At 38.4% G+C, this 18,982-nt stretch overlaps 2 protein-coding genes across 5 annotated transcripts in view; one reads left to right on the plus strand and one right to left on the minus strand.

The window, feature by feature from the left end:
* The window catches only part of uggt2 (UDP-glucose glycoprotein glucosyltransferase 2), a 51,544-nt gene extending 42,831 nt beyond the window's left edge, over positions 1–8,713 (plus strand). For 3 of the 4 annotated variants that reach the window (XM_017469276.3, XM_017469278.2, XM_053680898.1), the window contains 8 exons: positions 344–445; positions 538–622; positions 1,944–2,126; positions 2,255–2,415; positions 2,549–2,663; positions 2,773–2,889; positions 7,400–7,556; positions 7,698–8,713. In XM_017469276.3, coding sequence (XP_017324765.1) covers positions 344–445; positions 538–622; positions 1,944–2,126; positions 2,255–2,415; positions 2,549–2,663; positions 2,773–2,889; positions 7,400–7,556; positions 7,698–7,729 — 952 coding nt within the window. In that variant the 3' untranslated portion in view covers positions 7,730–8,713. The remainder of the gene's footprint in view (positions 1–343; positions 446–537; positions 623–1,943; positions 2,127–2,254; positions 2,416–2,548; positions 2,664–2,772; positions 2,890–7,399; positions 7,557–7,697) is intronic. The other variant, XM_017469277.2, reaches the window with a different exon arrangement.
* A 570-nt stretch (positions 8,714–9,283) lies between these two features.
* On the minus strand, positions 9,284–18,299 carry dnajc3a (DnaJ (Hsp40) homolog, subfamily C, member 3a). The gene is made up of 12 exons (XM_017469313.3): positions 18,115–18,299; positions 17,562–17,672; positions 17,328–17,452; positions 17,163–17,237; positions 16,167–16,319; positions 15,026–15,207; positions 14,659–14,778; positions 13,046–13,151; positions 12,786–12,906; positions 11,679–11,811; positions 11,431–11,579; positions 9,284–9,818 (listed from the first exon to the last, which is right to left on the minus strand). The coding sequence occupies exons 1-12, from the start codon at positions 18,194–18,196 to the stop codon at positions 9,664–9,666; spliced, it is 1,512 nt and encodes a 503-aa protein (XP_017324802.1). The 5' UTR covers positions 18,197–18,299; the 3' UTR covers positions 9,284–9,663.
* Between the last annotated feature and the right edge of the window lie 683 nt (positions 18,300–18,982).

The following is an 18,982-nucleotide window of genomic DNA, read 5'->3' on the forward strand; positions in this document are numbered from 1 at the left end:
AGATGGTGGTTTAATATCTGCTGTGGAAAATCACAGAGCATATAAAAAGAAGGCTTCTTGTACACAAGTGCACAACTATTGTTTGCTAGACATGCATTTGTGTGTGCTTTTTTTTTGTTTGTTTGTTTGTTTGTTTGTTTTATTGCCTCAGCTCTCCATAGCCAACGTCAGCGCTAAACTCTATTCAGACGCTCAAGGTTAAGTGTGTCTATCTGGTGAATCAATAAAGCACCTGCAGAACACCTAAACCTCATTCAACACTCACAGGGCTCATCGATTCTGATGAATTCTGTGATTGCCATTTACATGACACTTCCATTGTGTGTATGTGTGTGTTTTGCAGTTTTACAGGTGGTTCCAGTGTAGAGGAAGGGGATACAAAGAAGGAGGATGTGCTCAACATCTTTTCAGTGGCATCTGGACATCTGTATGAGCGCTTCTTAAGGTACACACACACACACACACACACACACGTACATACCACTGATTGGCTTTTATCTATCACCTTCCTTCATCCTGTACTTTTGTGTTTTTCAGAATAATGATGCTGTCTGTCCTCCAACACACTAAAACCCCTGTCAAGTTTTGGTTCCTGAAAAACTACCTCTCTCCATCTTTTAAGGTAAAAATCTCTATGTGCGCATTAAACTTGCGTATGTCCAAACATGCTTCTTTGCTAAATTCTGATTCGTTGATCGCTCAGATATGATGTGATTTTATAACTTTTAAATAACACACACCCACATTTTTTTTGGATGATGATCAACTGATCCATGTGTGAAACAGACAATAGAAAGGGCATGTTTGTAGTTCATACAGTTACAGGAACTGGCAGTGCAAGCCAGTGACTCTATACTTAGGACTGAAACTAGACCGTTGAAGACTGGAAACAGACCAGGTGACCTTTTTTTCTACTCTTCAATGGTCTTCACCTGTTTGGGTCTGTGCCCATGATAGCCTCAGATTCCTGTTCTTTGCTGATAGGAGTGGAACCCGATATGGTCTTCTGCTGTTGTTGCTCATCCACCTCAAGCTTCGATGTTTTGTGCATGCTGAAATGCTTTTCTGCTCACCACAGTTGTAAATAGTGATTATATGAGTTACTATACCCTTCCTGGCAGCTCAAACCAATTTGGCCATTTTCCTCTGACCTCTCACATCAACAAGGCGTTTCCACCCACAGAACTATCACTCACTCAGAGTTTTTTGTTTTTCGCACCATTCTGTGAGACTGTTGTGTGTAAAAATTCCCAGGAAATCAGCAGTTTCTGAAATACTCAAACCAGCCCATCTGGTACCAAGATCACAGTCAACATCACAGAGATGAGACTTTTCTTTGTTCTGGTGTTTGATGTGAACATTACCTGAAGCTCTTGACCTACATCTGCATGATATTGCACTGCACTGCTGCCATATGATTGGCTGATTAGATAGCTGCATAAGTGTACAGGTGTTCCTACTAAAGTGGATGGTGTGTGTGTGTGATTAATAACAATATATATATAAAATTATATATAATTTTTAGAATTGTATAAAAAATATAATTAATAGGAAACATTTGCTCTGGTTTGCTGCTCAGGTTTTTTTTTTTTGGTTTTTTTTTGTAGCGTGTGTTAAAAGATGTGCACGTGTCATATATATATATATATATATATATATTATAGTAGCTCCAATATTTTAAAAAGATCAGTAAACAGAACAGAAACAAAACAGAACAGATCAGAACAGTAAATACTGATTGTCCACAGTTCACATAGGAAAATAGGCCCACATTTCGTAAGGTTTTGACACTAAATCAACAGTTGCATATGATGAATTATTTAACATTATGTGAAATGTGTTGCTAGGAGACAATATTTATACCTATTTTTTACCCCTCATCATTGTAATGGTGTGTGTGTGTGTGTGTGTGTGTGTGTGTGTGTGTGTGTGTGTGTGTGTAGGAGTCCATTCCCCACATGGCCGAAGCCTATGGTTTCCAGTATGAACTGGTGCAGTATAAGTGGCCGCGTTGGTTGCATCAGCAGACAGAGAAGCAGCGTATCATCTGGGGTTACAAGATCCTTTTCCTGGATGTTCTCTTCCCTCTAGCAGTGGATAAGATAATCTTTGTGGACGCTGATCAGGTAAGTCTAAATTCACTCAAGATTAAATTAACCTAGATCTGCATGTGCTTTCTGCATCATATTCCCTTTGTCTGAATATTTACATGCTTAGAGTCATCAAGACTGAACAAAATCTTTCTATTATTCAGATCGTCAGGGCAGATCTGAAAGAGCTGAGGGACTTGGACCTGGAGGGAGCCCCCTATGGATATACACCATTCTGTGACAGTCGCCGTGAAATGGACGGCTACCGTTTCTGGAAGACTGGTTACTGGGCATCCCATCTGGGTCACAGGAAATACCACATCAGGTCAAGAAAACCGATTTTAAATCACTGTACCATCATCATTAGTCTACTGTTAATGGTACCTTTTGAAATAATCATGTCATATTAGTCTGTTAATGTTGGTTAACATGCTTTTGTGAAAACTGTCACACTCCAGTGCACTATATGTGGTGGACCTAAAGAAGTTCAGGAAGATTGCAGCAGGAGATCGTCTTCGAGGGCAGTACCAAGCTTTAAGCCAAGATCCAAACAGCCTTTCCAATCTGGACCAGGTCTTAATATTAAACATTAAGCTCTAAATGCATTCTTGACCGTTTCACGTTTCAGTACATGAAATGGTATGTGTTTGTGTTATTTCTCTTCCCATAATTCTCATGAAAGGACCTGCCTAACAACATGATCCATCAAGTGGCGATTAAGTCATTACCTCAAGACTGGCTGTGGTGTGAAACTTGGTGTGATGACGTCTCCAAGGCCAGCGCTAAGACAATTGACCTGGTATGTACACCTGTCTACAACAGCCTTTTTTTAATGTGTAGTGCATGTTAAACATTCACTGTGGCTTTCCAGCTGGTTACATTTCCAGTGTAAAAGAATCATAGAATGGCAGGATTACACTATTTCCAGTCTTACTGTGCTTTTAAACGCTGCTCTCCTTTTTGTGTGTATAAATCATTGGATTAAAAAATTTGATTCTTCCTCGGTTACAATATGGACAAACGTTAAGGAGTTTTTAAACATTAAAGATAACTAACTTGTATATTAAATATAAATGCTTCTAGAAGCTGAATGAATTTGAATGCTTTCACAGCAATTAGTCCACCAATTGCTGTTGGTTTGTTTGCTATTTGTTTTCGTTTCACTTCACAAAAACAAATTTTCACTTTCACCCCCAAAAAAATCTTTGGCTGCAGGGCATGTACGGTCAAAAACGTACTCGTAAGACTTTTTTTTTTATTGATCAGAAATACGGCAATGGGGAAGGGTAAACAAACCTTTTCTGCATAAATGTGTGGATATAAAGTCACCCAAGCACAGCGAACACAGAGCTGACTCTAAATAAATAATTATATAAGTAAATAGTTTTGTGCATCACATCCAGCATATATCTTCTCATTGTTAAAAAATAAATAAATAAACAATCCAGAACACATTGCATTTCTGTAGCTCTGTACTTTGTCCTTGGATGTTCTTCGATTTTGGTCCATTCCTGATTGTAATGGCTGTGTTCTCGCTGGGAAAAAGCAACCGGTTTCACAATAACATTACGTATGAGGAAGACCCCAAAGAATCTGAATTTGAATATGATTTTCTCCCCTTGGACACTAGTGACAGCAAACCGGAGCTGTAACAATTTCATGCCAAAAGTGATCCTGCAGAAGTTTATATATTTACTGATCATGCTCCCATGTTGCTGATGTAAAGCTGTTCTCCTCCACGCCGCTACAACACTGCACTGTTTATGAGCATAAACAATCTATACCAGGTTCTGTCACTGCAAAGTTTTACTAAAGTAAAACTTTATACGAAATGATGATATAACTAAGTGCATACTTGTCTTCTTACATACTTGGAAGTGATTTTGTTTCTATTCCTAGTTTGAGAGCTTTTATTATACTTTAATTACAACTTGCGGAACCTATTGCATTAGAGCTCATTTTAAAATCAGACTCTTAGCAGCTTTTTTCTCACTTTTTTTTTTTGTTGATAATGGCTGTGACCGATAATTAGGAAGGTCTATTTTAATTTAGCACATCACCCCCCAAGCCGAGTATAGATAGTGGCCGAGCCATTTTTTAATATGAAGGAAAATAAATGGCCATGAAAGTAGAATTGATTAAAATTCAGATTTAGTTTTCTTCAGAATTTTAATTACATTTCAGATTGCTGTTCAGCATCCAGATAGCTTTGGTCTGCATATTTTGCATACAGATTTGTGTATAATCCAAAGCCTTTTTCAGGAAACTGAAAGTCTGTGTTGCTGCTAATAGAAACAGGGTTTTACTGATGTTTTCTAAGGCTGCAGACTTTGCCTGTTCAACTCGGTTCAGCTCTTATAGCTCTTCAGTACACATCAGGATAATTCATGCACGTATGCAGAGCCTTTTTAATGTCTTCAAACTGATCAGGCGGGAAGGAGCTGAATTAATTAAGGGCCAGATATCCTCACTCCCGCAATCTGAGCTGCATGCACACACGCACACTGATGAGAATAGCAGTCTCATTTACACTCCCACCTCCCATGATGCATGCTTTTATTAGAGAGCTGGATTCTAGAGATTAGCACTTATTTCCTGAGGCTTAGACCAGTTTATTTTATTTTAGTCTGACTGTATTTCAAATGACACTGACCATATATATATATATATATATATATATATATATATATATATATATATATATATATATATATATATATATATATACATTTTTGTAAACGAATAGTAAAACAATAAATAAAATCTTAAATTTCCTAGGTTGTCATTTAGCAACTGTGCGCATACACAGTTTTGTAAGCGAACCGTGCATATGCACGTTTCATTGGATAGAATGTGATTTATCAATATAAGTTTAGATTGTGCATTTTCTTCTGCACATTAGGAAACCCTAGTGGTTTAAAAACGTGTAATAGCTGATGGTGTAAATCTTTCTGGATGACCATCTATTGATGTTTTTTTTATTAGAAGTAAGATGACTGAAGAATCAGGAGTCCAAGAGCCAGGTTATAATAAGAAGAGATAGTTTATTGCGTTCAGAAAGACAACTTGAGCAGTCTATAGTCTAAACAAAAGTTGGGTATAGCAGATTTTTTAGACTTTTTTGATGTGTATGTGCACATACTGTATGTCCAAGAAGAAAAACATGGACAAGGACAGAACATTATGATCCAAGGAACAGAAGTGAACAAAGACAATAAAACAATTTGGAATGTCCTGAACAAGTAAGAAACCACTGGTGTATTAAGCAACAGACACCAAACCATTCAGCTAATAAAAACAACAGCAGCTGATGACAGAAACATTATGAGAGCTGTGAAGGAAACCCCCCAAAACAACAGTCAGTTACATCACCAACAACTTCCACAGGGCAGGTGTGCCATGTCTTCTTTGAATCCACCATTCAAAGGCCATACCAAGATGCAAAACACTCATCAGCATTAAGAATCGGAAAGCCAGAATGGAATTTGCAAAAAAAAAAAAAAAAGAAAGAAAGAAATGAGCCACAAACCTTCTGGAACCAAGATTTACCTTTACCAAAGTGATAGAAAGGCCAAATTTTCTATAAATAAAGGATCTGCTCATCAGAAACATATAAGTTCAACTGTGAAACATGGTGGAGGTAGTGTCATGGCTTGGGCTTGCATGGCTGCTTCTGGAACAGGCTCACTAATCTTTATTGATTTAGATTACCTTTATCATTTATTGATGATTTAACGCACGATGTTAGAAGAAGAATGAATTCAGAAGTTTACTGGAACATTTTGTCTACCAATTTATAGAGAAATGCATCCAAATTAATGGGGAGGATATTTATCATACAGAAAGACAGTGATCCAAAACACTGCAAACTCAATAAAGACTTTATCAGGGTGGAAAAGTGGAAGGTTTTAGTCTGGCCAAGGCAATCACCAGACTTTAACCCAATAGGGCAGCATTAACCTCCTGAAGAGGAGACTGATGGGAGAAACCTCCCCCGAAAGAAACAACAAACAAAAGGGGCTGTGGTAAAAGCTTGGGAAAGCATCACAAAAGAAGAAACCAATAATTTGGTGATGGCAACGAATGCAGTTACTGCAAGCAAGAGATATGCAGCCACAAATTGTTATTTACTTTAATTTGCTTCAAGGTTGATCTGTTCTTATACTTTTGCTCGCTTAAAAATTTAGTTCAAAAAATGCATAAATGTAAAAATGATCTCAAACCCAGATGTCTTTGTTGTATAGCACGAATAAATGAATTGGCTTTGCCGTTCCAATAGTTTCGGAGGGGACTATATGTATCAAATCAGCATAATATTGTGGTAATGCTGTAGTAATTATGATTTCGGTGCTCAAAACAAGGTAAACTCTATGCTAAGTGTATCATGATGAGCGGTTCGTATTAAACCGGTCCCGACCAAAGATGATTTTTGTTTTTCACAATGCACTTTGAGTTGATCTGTTATCTAGAGGTTTTAGCCACAGGCACGTTTCATAAATTGGCATTTTCCGACCAGCTACAAGTTGAATAATGACGCACCTTACATGTGTCATTCTTATAAAGGCTCAGGCCACAATACATTGCATTTCCAAGACCGGCAGCAAATAAAGACGCAAAAAACGTAGAAATTTCACGGTAATGTGTACGCACACACGGTCATAAACTCCTTAAAAATCTTATTTATTTATTTATTACACAAACCACGCAGAAAAGTATCGAATTGGTTTGCTCTACTTTGTGCATCTGTATCTCTACTTCACTATCTTCTTAGACCTTTTGTAATGCTCCATGCCTTCCATAACGAACAGTGGCATGAGCAGCTGATTGCTTGGCTTTTTAAAGGCAAGTTGTTTACCATATATGGTAGCTTGGGGGTGTTTCTTTATGTAAATGAGTGTGGCCGTGCACAAGCGCACAAATTTAGAATGCAGGGGATTTATCAATGGCCAATGCATACAGCTGTGCGTACTCGCGTGCGATAAATACCAATTTTCATGTGTGTACTGGCGCTTTTTATGCACACGTTTAGAACGTGTATGCACACTTTGATAAATGAGCCACTGGTCTAGTAGTGTTTTATACATGAACAAGCTTTGTTTGCTTGGCTCTAAATTGCTAGTTTAACTTTGTATGACCCATTGCTCCAAATGTCATAAGCACAATTTCAGCACATGGCCAAAACACAAGGTAAAATAGTTTTTCTCCAGCCAGGATATTAAAGAAGGCTCTATATGCCCTCTCTGTAGCTGGCATTATTGAGTTTTTGTGCTGTGCCTGATGAAACTGCTCGGTCTGGCATGTCTCTGCAGTGTAATAATCCAAAGACCAAAGAGCCGAAGCTGAGTGCCGCCATACGGATTGTGCCCGAGTGGTCCAGATACGACAGTGAGATCAAGCAGCTCCTGAAGCAGGTCAAAGGTCAGAAAGAGAGCAGAAAGTCGTCTGCCTCACAGACACAGCATACAGGTGAGCCAGATTTAACGTCTCCTCCTTTCATGACTAAAATGCTGTAGGTTTGATATGTATTTAGCAGCACGTTACTTTTCAAAATGTGTCCCCATGCATCATGCTAACATTGCAGCTATTTTCAGAAGTGTGATTTGTCAGTTTCTACAGGCAGCCGTCGTGATGAACTTTAGCACCTTTTGAAAGGAGAGAGGGACATTTGCAACGAAAACCCTCTTGTATAGCTCTACAAGTGCACAGAGAGATCCACAAACTGAACCAGGACGTATTACACTGGCCCCGAACTCTGCAGAAGAGGAAGAAAAGAGACATTTTAAAAACATTTCAGTTTTCTATTTATGAAGCTCGTTGGCTGAAGTCTATATTTTAAAGGTACAATAGGTCACACTTTCTATCAGAACATGTAAGAGGAATCCTTTTGTAACCGAGCTGTAGGTCAGTAAGCCAGAACACCTTGTCTGTAGTGAACCAGTAATATTAAAAAATGATCAAACTGTGTATATTTAACCTTTTTGCTTTGTGTTATGTCTGTTCTCCTGCACATAAAATAATGCCAAGTCTCTTAGGAAGGAAAGGATAAGGATTGTGTTTTGTTGCCATCTTATGGTCAGTTTCGGAAAATTGCACTGATGGGTATCAAGGGAAAATGCATCTGTACATTCCTCAGTAATTTCTTACGATAAATTCTTGATTCATTCAACACTATAAGCTCACGATGAGTTCGTCTGTTGCATTACTGTTAAATGTTTACACAAAACGGGAGGTTTAAGTGGAATATTAATATTAATCAAGTTGCACATGATTTTTGCATCATGTGTAACTTGTTATTCCTCCATTACCGTGAAGAGGAAATCGAAAATCATTACAATATGACTTGAATATTTTTGGGTTGTCTGAGAGTGGGGGGACGTTTGTAAAAGTAACCCCAACACATGCACAAGATGTACAATTTATTTATCCACAACATGAATTATTCCTGTGTTTCCATTTGATTTCAAGCTCTTTAAAGTGAAAAAGCCATGCTGTGTTTGTGACACTCGCTGATCGCTCTGATGTTACATTCATGCTGAGCTGTGGGTTTTTTGTGTGGTTTTTTGTTATTACGCTTGGAAGTGAAAGGATGTGGATTTTCTCAGGAATAAAATGTTTATCATTCATCAGTGGTCATCTGCTATGTCTGGAGTTATGTTACTGCATAAACGTGTACAGATGTTAATCTGCTCTCACTGATGATAATGATGCTACCTGTTCAAGAACTACCTACTCTTTATTATTTACATTTTTGTGCACAAAGGGCTAGCTTCAAGAGCCAGGTATAATCAGTAGTCTGATTTCACAATAAGCTAGAAACCAGAAAGCACTGGATAATGAATACTGCAGGTTTGTACTTGCTAAGAACTGCTGCTGTACTCATCCTCATTCCTCTACTACATCTGCTTACTGGTAATGATTAGTAATCCCACTATCCAGTGTCAAGAGGACCTTTTTGAGTTTGTTTCCTCTCTTAGGTTTCTTCTTCATGCTGTCTCAGGTAGTTGTTCCTGACCTCTGCCACCTCCAGCTTGCTCGATAGGGATCTAAATTTACATCTGGATTTCTGTCAAGCTGCTTTGTGACACTGTAAGTGCTAAACAAAATACAAAACGAAAAGTTCAACTACAGGAATCATCAGATAGTGATTTGCACTACAACAGCGAAATCGGAGAATAATGACCGTTTCTTGTTAATTAAATACGTAATGACATCTTTATTTTTGTATTTACAATGCAGCATTATTTAATTGATAGAAAAATAGTGCAGTCTCCTATATTTATACACACACACACACACACACACACACAATAGTTTTAGGATAGTTGGTTCATTGGGAATGAACCCCCACACTCTGATGTTCCCTGAAGAAAAAAATAATTGCTTTATGTAATACCACTTAGGCCAGATTAGAAAGTCTGAGAATATTCAACAGCATGGGATGCATCTTAATGCCCCAGTGGCTTCTGTAGCCACATCTATGGCAGTTAGTGTCAAAAAGGTTCAGCAGGTTGCACTTCTCGCTGGATGCCTGATGGTATATATTCGCATTAGGCTGATGTCCTCCTAGACGATCTCAGTTAAAGTTGAATTTAAAGTTGAACGGTCCAGAGCCAAAAGGGTTAAAGCCCTGGAAACTCTCCCAGGCCCCGTGGAAATGGTGATGGCCTCCTCCTTGCTTGCTCTCAGGGTCCAGGGGGTCTTCACCCTGGTCAAATGAACTCCTCATTTCTGCACAAGAACAGAGAAAAGGTGTTAGATATACCAGCATATTTCGAGACTCGTGTTTTATATTACCAGAGGTGCCAATATCTACAGTTTTTCCCCTTTTACAGTGATATAGGAGACACCTGAAAATTGCTTTTCTGCTATTTCAATTAAACCAGTGCTCAAGACAAACAGGAATAAAATTCACCAATTCGAAAATAATGCGGTGCATGAAAGACGCATTCACTTCTGCAAGAGGTTAATTATTTATAACCGTCACACCAAGTTTCGATTTATTTTTTTTATCTGGGGGGAAAACAATAGCATTACATCAAATCTAATATACTGCTTATCCATGCACCTTGACATTTAGTCTACATGCTGCCCAAAAAAATTAAAGTCCGTCTGGACCTCTGGAAATTGAAACTGCTGTTGATCTAGAAATTCTGCAATGTCAGTATAATAATAAAAGTATAGGATTTGCAGTGACCCACCATTAAATTTTATTTTCAGTATTGTAGGCTATACTTTATACATTTCTTTTTCTTATATATAATATAAAATAACTCTTGAGTGTTCCGATTTAGGGAACATAAGTTGAGTTTGTTGATTTATTTTCTTTTTAATTACTACAATGAAAGGAAAATTAATTTTATAGATATACAAACAAAAATGTGTTAATCAACAGTCAATATCTTTTATTAAGGTCAGAATCAGCCCTCCGTCCATTCTCTGTACTCCTTATCCTACACAGGGTCGCGGGCAGCCTAGGGTCTATCCCGGGGACTCCGGGTACAAGGCTGGGATGCCAAACCAACGCAGTGCACAATTGCACACACACTCACACACTAAAGACAATTCAGAGATGCCAATCAGGTTACAGCACATTTCTCTGGACTGGGGGAGGAAACCCCGAAAGCACGATGAGAAAATGCAAACACTGTGCACACAGGGCAGAGGTGAGAATCGATCTCCTAACCCTGGAGGTGTTAGGCAAACGTGATCACCAGTAAGCCTTCATGCATGCAGTATCACATGGTCTAAATGTTTTCAATTTTTTTAAAGATTCAGCACAAAATGTTAATATGCTTATGCAGGTGCTTGCAATAAGAGTTCATAATTGTTCTAAAAATACTGATACATGCAGACCTGACATACACTTATGTTAACTTTGTAATAACTGTATAAAGTAAGCGTATACTGTATGCTATAACATTTCTGCAGATTACAGTTAAATATCAGTTCAGCCAATAAATTTAATCGTTTATGCTGTAAGCATGGAGCCGAGCCGTCCTTTCCACCAAAATACATGTTTATATCGCTTTGTTAGTTATTTTGGCACCTCTGTATTAGCAAAAGATCAAAAACATTTCACACTCTGTGTTCAACATCCCAACTAATCAAGTCGCACCCATAATTCCTGTTAATCTGATCTGAATTCCAGTCTGATTCTTCCTTCTTTATCTGCTTACATACTTATATACTGTATTCGTCATCTATGTAAATCTATTCAAGCATGGGACACAAAAACCATCATCAAAACAACGGCTTAGCTTGGTATTTTTATATTAGCAGGCAAAACTAAAGCCCATGGAAACACGATATCCACAAACAGGCCAGTTGATTGAGGGTTTACCTGGATCAGTGAGCACTTCCTTGGCCTGTGCGATGTCTATGAACTTCTTCTCAGCCTTTTTCTTCTCTTCAGGATCCTGGAAGTTGTCTGGGTGCCACTGCTGTGCCAACTTCCTGTAGGCTTTAATGATCTCCTTCTTCTGGGCTGTCCTAGGAGTCACAAAAGCCCAGCCGTTTAGAACACATTAAAACACGACACACTTCAATATCAACCTAAGAAGCCAAAGGGTAGCTGATGACAGATTTCACCTCTTGACCCCCAGGATCTTGTAGTAGTCTTTCTTCTGTGACTGTTTGAGGAGGCGCTGTGCTCTCTCCAGTCCCTCCTTTATCTGACGGTCATTCTCGCTGTACTCCTTAGCACTTTCAAAGTCCTTAATGGCTGCATAGATGCGATATCATTAGGAAATCATTCTATAAAGCAGGTATGATGAACTCTGATTCAGGGGATCAGTCCCAGCTCTAATTTAGGCTAGGCAATCTAAGGCAGTTGATTCAGCTAATCAAGGCTCGTATGAAGCCGTGCTTGATTAGGGATAATTAGAAACTAGACGCTCTATGGGAAGGGAGCTCAGGGGAAATCTACAGATAGCAAATGGCAAACTAAAATGGACCGTCAAGTGCATATACACAAATGCAATATTGGCCGTAAAACATAAACAGCTACAGTTGCACATGCTTTGAGGCTCTATTTGTAAATGTTAGTTATATCAATTTTGAGTTTGATCAACGGCAAAACGACTATAATCTATAGGACCTGTGAAATGTGACACTTTTCAGCAAAACAAACTCTAATTTTACATTCGACTAGAGGTCATAACTAGTCATTTCCGACCTCCGACTAGGAAAAGGAACGTATTCGGAATTCCTACTTGGGAACTTGGGACACTCTCCACAACATAACGGCTATGTTGATTTGATGACACCTGCTCAGCACGCATCATCAACAAAATAGCACCTCTTACCTTTAAATGAGTTATGCTGTATATACACAAGTATTTGTTTAAGATCACTCAACATCTTAGATCGAGCACATCTGGAGGTTGTTAAACTGACTATACCAGGGGTGTCCAGTCTCCAAGCAAAGGGCCAGTGTGGGTGCAGGTTTTCATTCCAATCAAGCAAGACCACATCTGATTCCACCTGTTTAATCAGTTGAGCTTGGCTTTCAATAGACTCAGGTGTTGCTTCTGTTTGGTTGGAATGAAAACCTGCACCCACACCGGCCCTTTCCGGATTGGACACCCCTGGACTATACATTTCACAGTTTTAAGGAGGTAAATATACATCATTCATTATAGTAGCTGGGTAGAACACAAAGATTAAATGTCTGAGAAAATGACAGCGTAGATTTACCATTTTCATATTGTTCATCTTGGAGGTAGGCCTCTGCCCTGTCTTTTAGAGCATTCACATTTTGTGGGTCTGCGCTCAGGACTTCGCTGCACACTGGGACTGCTTTAGCACCTTGCTGATCCTGTGGCCAGACCAATCCATACTTTTTCATATTAATGTACTGCAGATTTAGTAGGTTAGTAAAATTGTCTGGAGTAGAGTAGAATAAAAATCAGTGATCAGAGTCACCTGGGGGTCGGTGAGGGAAGAGATGATCTCACCTTAGAAAGACAGTGGCATATGCGCTCCTTGGCATGAATAGTGTACTGCGGCACGTTCCGCTCCGTCTTCATAACTGACTCGTACTTACTTACTGCTTCTCCGTACCTGTTTCCGAGAAAAAAGGAAAACAAAATCGCCATATAGTCAAACTGCAAAAATTCATGAGAAGGAAGTGTTTTCCTGCCTATTATACAGTCAGTCTACCCTAAAAAGCTGACCACACAAACATTCTTTAATACGGAAAAGCAGTTAAAATAAAAATGCGCAAAATGAACAAAATAAATTAGTTTTTTTGTTCAATTCTTAAAGATTCAACACAAAATTTTAACATCTAATCAGGTGCTTACATTTAGAGTTCATAATTGTTAACGGTTCAATTATAATCATATCAATTATTGTAGAACAATTATATAAATACAAGTGCTGCTGGAGGAGTTGAGGGTGTGAGATGAATATAAGGATGTAGAAGCTTAGAAAGATCGGTTGTATGGAATATAGAAAGAGATATAACTAATAGGGCACAGCGGGATATGAGAAGATTGCTTGTGTTGCATAGTTTGAGATGTATTGAATGGTATTTTCGCAGTTTTAGCTGACAGCACGACAAATGGCATCAAACTAATCGATATGAAGATAGACAGGGTAATGAAGGCTTGAATTCTTAGCATTGTTAATATTTAGAAAAGGGGGAAGAATAGTATGAACATGTTATGAAGGGAAAATAAAAGGCCGCTTTGGAGAGTGATGCAAAGTGAGACTCAAGTCACACTATCAATGTCAATTAAATCAGAGAAATCAGACAATCTGTGTATTTGGGATTTGGGGCCTGGTAGCAATACGTCTAATCTAAGAACATTTGCTGAGAAGTACAGGATTTAAGTCGGAAATTCATGCTGTCAAAACCCGTATAGTATAGCTGTAATGATGGGTATGTAGAATATAGTTGTACATTTGGAAGCTGTGGTTGAATTTGCACTTATTGTACATACAAATAAATGTCATCGGTATGTTTTCGAGTAAAAGCTATTGTACAGTCAAGGGGAAGAAGAATGAGAACGAGATTAACTAATCAGCATCAACAGACAGCAGGAGGTCACTGGCCACTCTCAATAGAGCAGGTTCAATACTGTGATATGGCCAGTTTTCTTCAGAATAAGTGCAACAATGGCTGTTTTAAGGGCTGAGGCTGTCTTCATACTTACTGACTCATACTTACGACATTAAATGAGCAATAGGAGAAGAATGAATGGAGACACAAGCATAGAGAAGGAAAGTAGGAGCAGGGGTGAGCTGACAGAATTAAAATCTATCATTAGTAATGAATTCTGAGATTTATAGAAGAGTAGATCGTGAACAAAATTGTCATGAACCAGCAGAGGTGTTTCTGGAGAAAGAGCTGATTCTGGATATTACTAACTTGGTCTTTGAAAAAGGGTAGAAAAGCTTGACATTGTTCAACACAGTGTGTGGTTGACGTAGGAAGTTTGAATAGTTTTCAGCGGCCAAGGGTTATATATGATATGATATGAATTTAGATGTATATGTCACATTATTATAACTCTCTTTCCCGTCATGATTGGTTTTGTGCTTATAATTTGCATGCAGTACACACCTCTGATGTTGGATCAGCTCCTCAGCTGACAGGATCTGCTTGTTGAGCTTCTTCACCTGCTTATAGTGGCTGAAGCACTGCTTGTGGTCAGGATCCAGCTTCAAACACTCGCGCACTTCACTGTAGACAGAAAGGCGTTGTGTCAGCATTTACAGCATGGATCTCTCACTAGAACATGAATTTGAAGTTATGATTGCCTTGACCTCCAAAAATTAAATCAAGGTTAAGGCTTAAGAAGTACCAGCTTTGCGTGTTACAAGCTTGATAACATCACCACACCACCATCTGCCTAAATTCCGCCTTATGAGGGGTACTTGTACTGTTAATGGTCCTGCTGCAAAAGATAGTGAATCCCACAGAAACTTACTTGAGGGACATTTCATGATCTCCCAGGTTATAATAGATGGTACTGAGCTGGTAGAAAGCCTGCGTGTTGTCGTTCTTCAGTTTGGATGCTGCTTTAAGGTCACTGATAGCTTTGCCCATCTCGCCCAGCTGAATGAAGCACTCGGCTCTGAGCTCTCTGGAGTAAACGTCCCACACACACGTCTAAGGAAAACACAGGCACAGTAGGGATCAGAGATGTTCACAAGTAATAAAATGCAAGTCCAAGCCAAGTCTTTACCCTAGAGTCGAGAGTCATGTCTCGAGTCTTTAAGTCAAGTCCCAAGTCAATAGAATCTACATGAGAAGTATATGGGAACTTTAACTGTATAACAATGATAAAGAATAGTTTTGTTCACAATAAAGTGAAAAAAAAACACAATATATCGACAGTTGTGTGCAAGTTGAAACTATATTTTAGAAACATTTGTATAACACTTCTTTTCATAGCAGAAAAGGCTGAAAATATATTGATTTTTAAATGCCACTTGATTCATTTTTATACATTTTTACACACATTAAGGTCCAAGAACATTAAGGTCCAACATCACAATCCCTTTTTGGTCTTCACATCTTTTAAAAATGTTTCGTCTCTAAACAAAAAAAATAACAACAGTGAACAATGAAACAGTGAAACTCAAAAGACCACTTTGGGCTCCACTCCTGTCAGCCAAGAACAGGATTCTGAGGCTAAACTCATCTCAACTAAACAGCCAGTTTTTCTTATACAAAAGAATAAACTAAAAGTCTTTAAGCTTACACATCTAGACATATTTTTGAGATGTTATGATCTCATAATTTACAGTAACATTATGTACAGTAAACTTACAGTAAGATATGGTGGTGTGGGCTGAGAAGAACTGTCTCATTTTTGTAGAAGTTTTTTCACATGAAGCTTTAATGGGTAATTCAGTGTGGTCTATTGTCACTATTCTACATATGATCATTTAAAACTGAAGTTTGAACATGACTCTTGTTCATTCTGATGGCATTTACAGAACAGAAGTTCTACAGAGTCAAAGGATTAAACAGATGGCTACATACACTCTGGGGTGTTTGGGTGTTGTGTTTGGTATAAATCTTAGGTAAAATTATGATATTAACAGAGCAATGACAGTACTCACTTCAATGACTGTGTCCAGGAGTGCAGCCGCTGAGCTGTAGTCTTTGCGCTTGAAATTGCTCTGAGCCTCTGTCACCAATCTTTGGATTTCGTCCGATTTCTTCAGCTGGCTCTGTGCTTCCTGCTCCTCTCTGCTGCTAGGGTTTGATTTCAGCTACAGAACACGGTGAAATAAATAAATAAATAAACAAACAAACAAACAAACATACACAGAAAGCATCATGTTTGTATCTTCTCGGTTTGAAGATTATAGATCATCACGTCTTTCAAAAGGAACAGCAAGATCTTTTAAAATCTTGTTTAAATTCTCATATCATTCTTTATCTACAGCTTGAGATACACTTTCCACAAAACGTGTGACTGAACAGAATTCTACAAATCCAAAAACTGTGTAAATAAACCAAACAGACCTAATGAAGGGTATGTACACTGTATGAACAAGCACACAGATGAATGCACGATTCTTTGAAAGCATGTTTAGTCAGATAACTTAACTTAAGTTTAAGAGCAATTTCAAAGCAAAAGGAAAATGGAAATGCAATTTGGCATCATTTTCACTATCGCACAAATAACAGACAGCTATCAGTTTATCATGTTTTATTGTGATCTGTGAGATGATGCATGCAATGGCCTTGACGGAGGTATTAGCATGAAAACTGAAGTTTGTTAATGATGTAATTAATGTGAACAGAGTGTACAGATGAGAAGGTAAGCACTTCTGCTTCGCTCACTTTAGGTCAATCAAGAGCTAAATTTTACTGGCACCAATATTAGCATGTTATCGAACTTGACTGCGGGTAATACAGGAAACCAAAGTGAAAAATGACCAACAGGTCAAAGAAAGAAACTCGGAATTTCACTAAAAAATTAATCCTGGATGCCACCTGTTAATTATAAAGATCAATTTGCAAGTCGTTCATGGTGGATTTTTCCTTTAATGACTTTAGATAAAATCGGCATTCGAGGCAAGTCAAAGAGTTATCAAAGAGTTACTTACCACTTTTTTGAAATCACTTTCAGCTTCATCAAGCTTTCCCTGTTTCAGTAGTAGGCTCCCTCTCTGAAGTCTTGCCTGTGACAAATCACCTGTTACCACCAACTCTTTTCAACAAGATGCATGTCAATCTTCTTTTCATATGTCTTATCGTGGAGTAAAACTCACCGATGTGAAATCAGGTTTAAGCTCGATGACTTTGCTTAGATCCGGTAAAGCGGATTTAGACTTGCCCGTGGCCAGGTAGACGGTGGCTCTTCTGTAGTAGGCCAAGTAGTTTTTCGGGTCACCATCTACACACGGATGTCAGAAAGTGGTCGGTTAAAATTCAGACAGAATATTATTTTGTATTTTGCAGAAATAAACAAATGACTGCTGGTGAATTTCTGGAAAAAAGCTCACCAACAGCTGCGTGGAAGTGGGAAAGTGCATCAGCCAGCTGTCCAGCAGCCAGGAGCTTCTTCCCCATCTCCAGGTGTTTCTCTACGCTGTTCTCACTGCTGCATAGCACTCCTGTAATCAAAAGTAAACTCAGGCAAGGATATAGTAAAGTAAAAATACAGTGACAAATGATTGGGTAGAATAATACCATTGCATTTCACTATGCTTGCAATTATTATTATTATTATTATTATTATTATTATTATTGATAAAAGTCATGGACACTGTAATTTCCCTGTGTCACTTTTGAAATACAAAGCACACATTATTGTCTTGGACTTTATCATAATCATCAGCTCAGAGAGATCTCATTATCAAGTCACAACTCTACAGAGTCTATAGAAAAGCTTGGCTCTGTATGTAGAGTACTACTTAGTGTACTAGAAGAAACTTAAGACTAACTCCTTAAGACTAGTGAGGTCTAATGAAATATATTTCTGCAGAATCTGTACATGTGTGTGACAGTTCAGTTTCCACGCTATCTATCCAGTATATGAAGTCAGTACCTTCTTACCTTCGTATCGAAGATCCAGCAGCACAAGCACAAAGGGTACATAATTTATTAGTTTGTACGCGACTGGTGTTATAGTTACCATGATATAATGTTTTTGGGGTTATTTTTTTTGTAAACTCAGGTCCCGATTTTCACCCTCTACTCTCGTCCTCTGCTCCTCCAGTGTGTTACCACGCGCACTCCTCGCCAAGTCAGCCTGACCGATAGCGTCCATTGGGTCGTGGGTCACTCCGATTGGTTCGTTCTGCTCAAGACCACGCCCAGGTCTCTCTGATTGGTTCATACTGCTCAAAACCACACCTACTCATGCTGGTTCAACTAAGACCAGCCACGGCATCATTAAGTCGAGCGAGTTCGTGTTTATGGCGTTGAGGAATATGGAAGCTTGGCTACAATGATGTTTAAAGAAGATAACCACAGAGCAGGACATTTCCTCACATGCATATGAGAAAATCAGCTGCTGATTTGGTCTTTTTAATGTGTTCTCACTGAACATGAGACCAGTTAAACAATGAAGGCAATCCATCCCAGACCATAGTATTTTCTGGACACACATCTTGGACACACTTTATTTGAACTTCCAATACACCAGGCACAAGAGCAGTTTCTTGCCAGAGGCCTTCATTCATGGCCCTTAAAGAATATTCTTAATCTTCAATACAATGTCACTGTGACCTGTGATATAACTATTATAAATGATTACAATTATTTATTATACATATTTATTGCATTTAACAATTTAATTCTTTACATATAAGTCATATATTACAAGGAACACCAATTTATGGTTGTTGTTGTTGTTGTTATGTTTATATAGGCTAGTTAATATTAACTATATAAACACAACAAAACAACAACAACCATAAAT

The sequence above is a fragment of the Ictalurus punctatus genome, chromosome 6, assembly GCF_001660625.3.
Source record: "Ictalurus punctatus breed USDA103 chromosome 6, Coco_2.0, whole genome shotgun sequence".
Classification (NCBI taxonomy): Eukaryota; Metazoa; Chordata; class Actinopteri; order Siluriformes; family Ictaluridae; genus Ictalurus; species Ictalurus punctatus.

Bases quoted from the DNA above. Each gene is read 5' to 3' on its own strand.
- dnajc3a (XM_017469313.3), bottom strand. From the start codon at position 18,196: ATGGTAACTATAACACCAGTCGCGTACAAACTAATAAATTATGTACCC. The intron at 16,320-17,162 runs GTAAGTAACTCT...CGTGTTCTGTAG, and splicing joins AAAGTGATTTCAAAAAAGTG to CTGAAATCAAACCCTAGCAG. The intron at 11,812-12,785 runs GTAAATCTACGC...GCATCTATGCAG, and splicing joins AGATGAACAATATGAAAATG to CCATTAAGGACTTTGAAAGT.